The sequence below is a fragment of the Artemia sp. Qi Xiang Cuo genome, chromosome 18 (assembly GCF_049724085.1).
Source record: "Artemia sp. Qi Xiang Cuo chromosome 18, ASM4972408v1, whole genome shotgun sequence".
NCBI lineage: Eukaryota > Metazoa > Arthropoda > Branchiopoda > Anostraca > Artemiidae > Artemia > Artemia sp. Qi Xiang Cuo.
Window position 1 is genome coordinate 48,987,859 of NC_142811.1, and position 11,035 is coordinate 48,998,893.

Genomic DNA, 11,035 nt, shown 5'->3' on the forward strand with positions numbered 1-11,035 from the left:
CCAAAAATCGAAATAGGAAAATGCCAAATATGTAAAAAAGTCAAAATTTAGGAGGCTCTTTTTTCGATTCTTTTAAACAAAATATCTAAAACAAATGATAGATTCTACCCAAGTCATTTAGTAGATATATTGGTTCTTCCTAAGTTTTAATTTACTGTTTTTCACATTTGAGAAATTATTGCAGCGATATAAACAGTCACTTCTCTGTCTTTTCACTTAGAATTTGTGCACTGTCTGTTGTATACATACACAGCATTTTGCCCTACCCGAGTTTTTGAGCCCATATTTACATTTAAGTCTAATGTTGTCTGCCCTAGTCCTTAACTTTTATGTGTACAAAGTGGCCTAACGTGCAACTCCTTCACTGCATTGTTCTTTGAGGCTATATAAGGATGTAATTATTGTCGTCATCACTTCCATCATCTTGCCAGCCACAGCCTTAAGATATAAATGAAGACATCGTAAAGATCACGTTTTCAGGTTGCCGATGAGTCAAAGTTGACTTTTTTTTCGTTTAAGAGAAGTTTCCGGTCTAACGCACTTAAAATGTTCTGAGATTGTGTAAGCTGCCAAATTGAAAGAACTTCTAGAGACGTTGGCCAAAATATGTTGTTATTCTTACCACACTGTCCTTTTTTAGTTTTTTTCCCTTTTTATTCTTCTTTTTTTATTTAAAGTCGACTTTCTTAGTTTAAAGAAGTTCCCGGTCTGACGCACTTGTAATGTTTTAAGTTTGAATTAGCTGCCAAATCGAAAGAAGCTTAAGAGACGTTGGCCAAAATATACTGTTATTTTTACCACCCTGTTAATACTCTTCGCTTTTCTTAATATGTGTATGTTTTTACTCTTAAAGTTTGTTTTATCTAACACAAAGAAAAATATGTTTCCCATTATTAAGAGGAGTAGAATAGCGGGAGGTCGCTAGAGGAAAAATCGAATTGGCCATGTGTCCAGGATTAATTGTGTTTGTCTTAAACATGTTTATATGGTACTATCCCATTATCCGGACCTCTCTAAAAAGTCAAGTTTGGTTGATGCTAATGAAATAAAATAAAATAGGATGAATGTATAATAGTTTAGAAACAAATTTGGGCTATATTTGCACATTAGGGGGTGGGGGTATTATTTTCCGGCAAAGAATAAAACGAAAATTTTTTCTTAGTACGAAGATTTCGTCTTCTTACGAAGAAAAAGGAGCAGTATATTGCAATGCCAATTAGTAAGGGCATAAACAGAGTCGAATCCAGAATTTTTTCGGGGGAGGGGAGGGTTACAAAAAGTATCAAATTTTTTTTATATTCATTTTTGTTACGTTTTTAACGACTTGGACAAGCATTTTTTTGTGGGTTGGGGGGTTGAAACCCTTTAACCCCTCCCCCTGGATACGGCCTTGGGCATAAAACACAAAATAAATAAATAAGAATAAAAGTTTTTGTCTTTCAAACTTTGTTTGAATTGAGAGATAATAGAATATGATTTAACTTCATTAGTAAACGAACTAGTTTAACGGATTCTTACGCATTAGTTTCATAAAACTTTGAAATTTCAAAAATTGAATTGCTGTTTCTCCAGTTTTATTAAAACAGCTATGATCTTTTCAACAAATTATAAACATTCTTTAAAAAAAAACGCAAAAAAGATGAAAAAACTCAATAAATCGTTATAATTACTCTCTGGGGGCACATCATTTCACCTTATTTCAAATGTTTTGCTAATAGTCTGATTTCGTTTCTTTTTCTTCCAGTTGTTAAATTAGAAGCGTGTCTGACCAACGATTTGACATCAAAATGATCTTCAGAATTTCGCTATTTCTACTGATCTCAGTTACGCTAGCAGCTAATATTAACGATGACATTAGTTTTGACGATGGTGATGAAATAAGTGTAACAAAGTGGTCAGCTAATATCCTGACCAGGCCTAAACGGCAAGTAGAAGGTTCTGGTGTGGCTGGAAGTGATGATGATGGTGATGATGATTATTATGAGGACTATTCTGAAGAAGAGGACGAGGCTCCTGAAGAGAAGCCGATTCTTGACCTAGTGTCCCCCGTGTTCGATTTGCCGTCAGTTACCCCAACTGTTAACGTTGTTGAACCTTCACCAGTGGTTATTGAACCATCATCTGTATTCCCTGAACAGAGAGGACATAGTGGGGATGGTCCTATTATAGAAGAAGAGGAAGAAATAACATCATCATCAATTCAATCGACTATCGCAGCCATGGTCGTAACGACGGAAGCCACACCGACATTACCTCCCCTACCACCCTCTAATTCTCCTCCAGTTGTGCAAAAGCGTCTTGAAAAACTAGCTGTGAATGCTGGAAGTGTATTTATTTACGAAATTCCGAGTGAAACTTTCCGTGATTTCGAAGATGGCGATAGTAGGCTACTTCGCCTAGTGCTTAAAACCGAAGACGATTCTGAATTGAATGATGATTCTTGGATTGGATTTGATCCTATTAAGCAATCTATTAGTGCAGTGCCCCTAGATAAAGATATTGGGAAGTATAAATTCATCCTTGAAGCGACCGATAGTAGTGGCGCTAAAGTGAAGGAAATAATTGATTTTGTTGTTCGACAAGATCCTGTATCGCGCACTTTCCATCATAAATTTGTGATGAGATTCACTGTTGACCCTGATAGCACTGAAGGTTTTAATAAAGAGCATGATTTACTTTTACATACTATAAAACAAATTACAAAATATTTTGAAACCCAAGAATCAATTGGTAAACATATGTATATTCACGATTATAGTTTTGAACCCCTTTCGCTGACATGGACAAATCGGAGTTTAAATCGACAAATGTGTCCTGCAGATGAAATAGAAGATATTATGGAAATGATAATTGATGTGGATGGTGAAGTGGTACCTGAACTAGAGGAATTGATGGCACCCCAGTTGCATTTGAAGTCGGCAAATGTGGTGTATTTTGGAGTGTGTCAAACAGTTGGCACAACGACCAGGGCACCAGAAAACACACCGCCTGAAAAAAGAAACGAAGTGGATGAGATAAAAATTGTTGCTGGAGAATTATTAAGATATCAAGTCCCTGATGATACTTTTTATGATGCCCAAGATGGTGGCACTCGAAACCTGAAATTATCCTTGCAAACAATGGATCGTGATCCCTTAGATCATTCAAATTGGTTACAATTTGATGTTGCCAATCAGGAATTCTACGGTGTACCTTTGCTAAAAGACACTGGCAGGAGTGAGTATCTCCTTGTTTGTACTGATTCTCAGGGCTCGTCTGTTGTTGACAGTATGATTGTTGTAGTTGAAGAGAGGCCAAAAGATGAGCGATTTAATGTCGAGTTTTCGATCAATTTAGATGTACCATATGAAGACTTCAGTAGGAATGCCCATGGCAAGGTAAGATTTGTGGAGACTTTGGCTAGAGCGTTTGGAGATACAAATACGTCTAGCATTGTTCTCAAATCCGTCAAGAAAAGTACCCCAGACTTCCATGAGTCCAAGGGACAAACTTCAGTCACCTGGTTGAATAAAACACTTTCTTACGACCCTTGCCCATATGAAGAGATTGAAGTGCTAAGAAGTGTTCTGTTGAAAAATGATGGACAGTTGACGAAAAATTTGAGTGACATTTTCTTCAATCAAGAATTTACTCCTCTATTAGCTAGCCTTAAGCCAACGTATACTTGCTTAGGCATGACAACCCCAACCTATAGAGGTATTCCAGTTGACGAGTCTACGCAAGATCCTCCAGCAGGCCCTGTAGGGTCTTTAGTTGAAGATTATCTGTTTACATTTATTGTTCCTGGTTTAATAATAGCTGGCATGTTAATAATTGCGTTTATTATAGCATGTGTTTTATATCGACGACAAAGATCTGGGAAGATGTATATTGAAGAGCATCAGACATTTATTTCTAAAGGCATTCCGGTGATATTTGCTGAAGAACTAGATGATAAGCAAGAGCCTCCGGCTAAATTAATTCTTCGTGATGAGATGAGAGCAACTCTCCCTCCCGGATATAAAAGATCCGGTACACCGAAACATTCGTCAGTGAGTCCCACTCCAGAGCAGAGGGAGTTGTTGCCCCGAAACGGGGCAAGTGATAGATATCCTACTTTTAAAGCACTCTAGTCTTTGTGAGTAAAAACATATTGCGGCACTTTCATATCTCACTGCCTTTACTTTATAAGTCTTTATTGCTTTTTAATAAGTTTATTTGAATCGAGATATCCTATTTGAATGTAAGTTGTTGTGTCTGTGTCTTATTCAGTATTTACAAGCAGCGACCGGTGTTGCCACTTCCATTTGCTGAAAATTTTCGCTATTCCACAGGAAACCCTGGAAATCCCTCTAAAATAAACCCACAGCCCTAATAATTCGCAATTAAAAAAAATTCCCAATTAAAAAAATAATGAATTCTTAGAATAATGACGTATGAAACAAAGAAGAAAAAAAAATTAATAAATGAGAAATAGAATCAAATAGCCGAGAAAAACGAAGGTAGTGTCAGCCAGTGGAACAATATGAAGCGAAAATAAGCTGATATTTCGAAGAGGACCTCCGCCAAATCATCCTCAGTGCTAAGGAAAAATAATATAACGAAAAAAAATCTAACCTTTGAAGTTAGATTTTCAAAATATCTAACAATGAATGATATTTCCTTTTCAAAATATCTGCTTATTTTCGCTTCATATTGTTCCACTGGCTGACACTACCCTCGTTTTCTCGGCGATTTGATTTTATTTCTCATTTATAATTTTTTTTTCTTCGTTGTTTCGTACGTCATGTATAGCCAGTGTGGTCTTAGAATGTATCTTAGAATAATACCTTTCGAATCTGCTATGTTGCTATGGAGTTGGTGTCGCTACAGTGCAAAAAATTAAAGAATCTCTTACATTTATTATTTTATCTCACTATACTTTAAAAAAAGGCCATATTCTTGAAAAGGTTTCCACTCGAAGTGGAAACCTTGTTAATAACGATCTCATATGCAAAAAAACACAAGTTTTTTGTAACTATTCAACGTTACTAATTCTGAATTTTTATTTTTCATTACTACTTCTGAATTTTTCATTACTACTAATTTTTTAATTGAAAAACGGATTTTTTTGTCATTTACATTAGAAAAATTTCAATTTCTGAATTGTTCAATTTCAATTTCTATAATTTTTCTTAATTTTTGAATTTTTCATTACATTACTACCAATTCTAATTTCTGAATTTCTCATTACTAATTCTGATTTTTTTTTTTTTTTGTAACGTAATTCTACGTTACTTAAGAATAAAGTTTCGTTTTTAAACCTCTTCTATCAGTAATTTAGTCTAATTATTTCATTATAGTTGTCTGCGTTTTTTATATCACTTATTGGCTCCTCTCGGAACTGAAATATGCCTTTTCAATCTCCTAATGGTTCTTTCGTGGCGACTCTTATTTGATTTTAATGAACATAGGGCTATATGTGCAAAAAATTGGATATATGTGATAAAAATATCCTTTTGAAACCCACTCCCTTTAACTATAAAGTCATCTCAGTATCGCCCTAAAAATTTGTGCTATACGGGCAGCTAGGATCGAATAACATATACCGTCTCATCCCGCAAAATTGCAAAGACCATCGTTTCCATTTGGCGCCGACGTGATAGAGTCGATTTTGTTTTAAAGAAAGCTTTGTCGTAGAAATAATACCAAGGGGTCATCCACTTTAAAAAATTATGTACATGCGACAGATGTGTGCCATGCGTTCCACGAAGAAGCACGGTGTGCCGAAACAGGCGGCGCTTGGAGATGTATACCTGTTGACAGAGAGGGAGCTGCCTCTCGAACCTAGAGAAAAACGAGGGCCGAAAACAGCTAGATTTAAAGGTGGGATTGGGTAGAAACAGTAGCATTAATTGGAGGGGGAGCATATACTCTTTTGGATATTTGAAATCTTTTTGAATATTTTCATTGAAAAATGCCCCTTCTTGTATTTTCGTTGGAAAAATTGAACAAAGCAAGATCCCCTCCCCCCTAAATTTTAAGAAAATACATTTTGTGTCCCTCCTCTAATTTTCGTGAATTGACGGCACTGGGTGGCAGCATTTTGTTTTGTTACAAGTCAGTTTCCTGCAACCTGAAGGTCTTTGGGTGGGCCCCGACCTTTAGCTTCATCCCCAAAAAGACTACCCTCTAGGACACATGGCTCTAAACACATTACCAATATATCAGTATCTTATTTGGCAGCCATAAATTGTGTTAATTGTTATTTTGATTATTGTTGTGCTACAGCATACATTTTTTAATGGAGCTAATAGACATCTTTTGAAACTTTTGGTCATTAGATTTCCCCTCCCTGTCTCGAGTTCCAAAGAAATGCTTACGAAACTTTTTGTTTGACTGTTTATGCAGCGTTTATTTTTATGATTGAGTGAATTTTTTTTAGTCTTGCGAATTAAACTTATAGTATAATTTTACCACTGTAAATTGGGTTTCTTTTTTATTAAAAGGAAAATGAAGGCTCTTTTTATTGTCGTGTTCTCAGAATTTTGTTGGCTTGGCTTTTCTCTAACTAAGAAGAGTCTCAGAGTGTGCAGAAATTTGTAATTATGGCTTCCAAGTTTCTCCTTTCTCGCTTTAATTAGATATTCATTTACTTGTTTTTGGACTAAAGACCCTATTTGTTCCTGAAATGCCATGTTTTATTTGCTCTTGGCCCGTATTAAAGTTGATCTTGACTTACTATAAGAGAAAGCTTGAGAAAAATTACCTTGTATAGTAGCCATCATAACCATAGGTACCAGCTTTGACGGGAAGAGCTTGGTTGGTAGATTATGCCCGGGGGTGATTTATTTAAGAAAATTCTAAAAAGTGTTTTACAGGATTTAAAATATTTTGTATTTAGTACAGTGGTGGTTCTGGCCTATCTTCCCCCGGGGCAAAATTTTGATTAGCCTCCCCCTCCTGTCTGCCAAAGATTTGTAGGCCAAACTTTTCATTTATTCACACAATTTTGCCAACTGCGCCCTCTATTGAATTTAATAGAAATGAAATTTCAAAAATTACAAAATTATTGCAACCGTTTGATTATTTGTTTTAAATTTTATGTCCCAAAAATTTCCCGCCTTTGATTTAGTATCAATTTCAAAATGGTGAGCCCTGATCCTGAGAATAAGATCTGGACTCCATGGTTAGGAATAAACATAAGGAGCCGCTACATATGTTATCTTAATAATGACTGTAGTTATGGCCTGGGGAAGCTTTGCGTGCATTCTGAATTTGGTATGCCAGCAATCGTCTGCTCACATAGATAGATCGTGTATTTCAAAAAGCCCAAGAGCCATATACACACAAAAAATATGAAAATAGAAAAATTACAACAGAGCAAATTACAAACACACATTAACATGAATACATAGCGAAAAATACCTTCTGGTAAAATACCAAAAAAAAAATAACTTTAATTCCATATAATTAATAATAATTAATTGCAAAAACATTTCCTTCTTTTTAATCCCTTCTCTATGTACGCACCAATACGAAATCTTGTGGTTGGATTACTACTTTGTAAGATATTTGGAAGCAGCAAAACAATCCCATGTACGTAATTTTCCCTTAAATCAGAGAGCACCGGGCACTTTCGGAGAAAATGGTCCAAATCTTCGTCCTCATCCCTACAAAGAGGACACACATACCGACCATCAGGATGTACTATCCCCCTGTCGAAAACCATTTGCCTGCTCTGGATTGGAAGGCAATTCGCCCTAAGCTGAATCCATCGACATAAAATCATAGCCGGTAAATTGAATTTAAAATAAATTTCCTCTCCAAAACTAGGTTTAGCCTGATTATACTGATTCAATGTAGTAGAATTTAAAGCCAGCCCTTGCCAATACTGAATTTCTTGACCCTCTAAGATAATTTGTACCTGACTTACTAAATCTGTTGGTAGATCACGGGAACCAAGACCGTCATTCCATAAGTAAGCCATTCCCACTCTTTCTAGTAATGACCTAATTTGGGATGGCCACGACCTTTTCGAATCATAGCTCAACATCTGATAATAAGCAGCACTTACTAGTCTGTCTTCATTGCACCTAATGATCTTCAACCAAAATCTAAGCATATTACGGGAAAAAAATATAATAAAACAGGATTCGGAAAATGGTATGTGTTAATTTTTACTTATTTGCACATGAAACACATTGCTGTAAAAGATTTGGTCAGTTTTGTTAACATTAAAAGACTCAGTGGTGCCAGTTTACGAAACGTAGGGGGAGGGGGAGGATTTTTCTTTTTAATGAAGACAAAGAATGTGCGTTAGTCAAAATCAAGGGGGAGGAGTATTTTAGTTAAGGGGGCAAAGGATGAGGGAATTGCACCTCTTCCCAGTGGGTGCCACTACAAAGACTTCCTACTTTTTGACTAATTAATCGGATTCTTTAAGGTTGAAAATCCCTAGAAGTTTAACATCAAACTCGAAACATGCAGCCATGGATATTCACGTTCCTAGTATTTGGTAACACAATTATGGAATATAATATTTGTTGACTGACAGAATATTGCAAAAGAAAAAACGGTTAGTAATAAAAATTATTGGAAATTCGTAATAATCTGCTTGATAACTTACTGGGGCATGGTTAGTATAAAATACGTTAGTGAATAAATTCAGTTTCTGCGTAGTCTATTGTGTAGTGAAGCCATAAATAATCGAGATAATTTTGATTTTTACTAATTAATTCGGATTAATCCTAATAAAATACCTTTCGGCGACCACTCTGTTCTTGATCTGTAATGAAAGCGGTTGTCTGTGTCCACTCGGAGATAATCAGCTTAGCCTAAGCGAAAGAAACTACTTTGCTGTTATATTTTAATTAAATAATTATTTAATTAAATCGTTATTTATTTAATTAAATAGTTGGTTAGGTTAGGTATTTGATATAATGTATTTTGGGTGGCCTGATTTGGGTGGTTGTATTTCCCATAATTTTGTTACTAAAGTTTGATATTTTCATCATATTTTGGTATATTTCATCAGTACTAACATAACTTCACTTCTTTGGTGTTGTCGCGATGACTCGCAAGTATCTACCTTTCATAGGATTTTTAAAAGTGTGTTACTTTGGTGGATTCTTCCTCTGGAATTTTCCTGAGGTGTGTAGAAACTGTCAAACGAGAAAACCTGGGTCATAGCAGAAAAATGAGGTTATTCATAGCCATTAAAAAAAAAAAGAAGAAAATGAGAACAAAAAAGCGAAGGTCTTGGCTGAAATATCTACATTTTTTGTTTCTTTGGTCAAGGCGGGAATAGCCTCGTTGTCCTATGTTTTCTCGTTTTATCATGTTTGGCCACTGTGACCTCAGAAATTATTACAAGCAGAAATTGAAAGGTCAAATCTTACAAATTTGACTGAGTGCCAGATGCACAATTTTGATTTTTCTTCTTTTTTTTTCTTTTTTTAGAAAAGTTTAGTTTTTTTATCGTCAGTCTGGTATCAAAAGGACAAATCTCCATTTTAGCAAAATTCCACAGGCGAGGAAGAAATTTTTCTTTTTTTGTAATGCTGAATTACAAATGTTTGAACGGAGAATCCATAGCTAATTTAATTTTTCTTGTCTCAGAAATGGAGATACGAGTTTCTAATGGCCTAATAACACTAATATAAACAACAATAAATATAAGGTGCGCAATGTTGCAATATTCTAAAAATACAGCTATTTAGAATAAAAAGCTATTTTTTCACCCTTGGAAGAACGTTTGGAGTTAGCCCCCTCCCCTGCAAAAGATTTTGTGGCCTCTCTTCATCATTGAATTTCTCCACTGCAAAAGTACCTGTATTCTGGGCTTTTTAAACCACTATGTTGATTAAGAGAGTCAAAAGTAAATATTTTTTCCTTTTTTTTAAAACAAAAATTTGTTTTGTCAAAATTTTATTTTCGCATGAAAATAAAGAATATAAGTATGTCTGCCAGAAAAGCGATGTGCTCCCGTATTAGAATTTCACTATTCTCAACATTGTTATTCCTTCGCACGTTTGGCGGCTGTTGATCGTACCAATATGATTCTACCCTTTTCCCCTTTTTATCAGATACATGGAATATAAAATAACTACATTTTTTCCATATGAGAAGCTGGTAGTTTTTAGAGCATAAGAAATGTTTTAAGTGCGAGTTTTAACATGATTTACATTGTTTGCTCTAATTTTTACTAAAAACGATGCTTGTATTCCTTATATTTTGGATTAAGCTGTATTTCAAGGGTAATTCGTTGGTTATCGTACGAATTTTCATATCTTATTCCTTTTAGATATAAGGAATAATATTTTTAATCACAACATATAATGTTAAATGCCATCAAGGCTGAATCCAGGATTTTTGTTGGGGGGGGGGGATACAGAAAAAAACTTTAAAAACACATCAGAAATTTATTTATATGAATTTTGTTGCGTTTTTAGGAGTCGGAAAGATATTTCGGGGGAGGGGGTTCCCCCCCCCCCCGCCATGGATACGGCCTTGTTTGCTAATAGTGCTGATTTGTTTACCTAATCTTAGTGTTTTTGGAGTTTTATTTAAAGGTAGTTGACCTTATTTCGGACATGTTTTGTTTTTAATTGTTGTTTTACAGTATACTTGCTTAAATAATAAATGGTCGTTTTTTAAAACCTTTAGTGCTAACTGCGTTTTATAGTTGTTTTTTTCGGTTTAGATCTTGACAATGTAGAAGATGAACGAAATAATTCTAGGAAAATATTTTGCGTTGGAAGGCCTGCAAGGAATATTAGCGGAAACGCCTTTAGAGTGGCGGAAGATAAATTTGTACAAGAAGTTCCTGAGTGATAGATATCATGAGAATAAGAGGAAAGAAGAGAAATAGAGAAGGCATTTAAATGTGAATTAAGGTGTGAAAGGGAGGCTATGGATAAAATTGCCGAGGATCTAGAAGATGGGGCTAATCGTCACATTAAGAAATTGAGAGGAAGTATGCCAGTCTGGACCTGTCCCAGTAAAAGATGGAAGCAATGCCTCAATTAGTGATTAGGAAAGCGTTAATGAGAGATGCGCTGAAAAATTTAAGGAT

The 11,035-nt window shown here is 35.3% G+C and overlaps 1 protein-coding gene across 2 annotated transcripts in view; it reads left to right on the plus strand.

Annotated features, from left to right (window-relative positions):
- The window catches only part of Dg (Dystroglycan), an 85,359-nt gene extending 74,592 nt beyond the window's left edge, over positions 1-10,767 (plus strand). For both annotated transcript variants that reach the window (XM_089104352.1, XM_089104353.1), the window contains exon 2: positions 1,745-10,767. In XM_089104352.1, coding sequence (XP_088960478.1) covers positions 1,788-4,112 — 2,325 coding nt within the window. In that variant the 5' untranslated portion in view covers positions 1,745-1,787 and the 3' untranslated portion in view covers positions 4,113-10,767. The remainder of the gene's footprint in view (positions 1-1,744) is intronic.
- Positions 10,768-11,035: the final 268 nt, after the last annotated feature.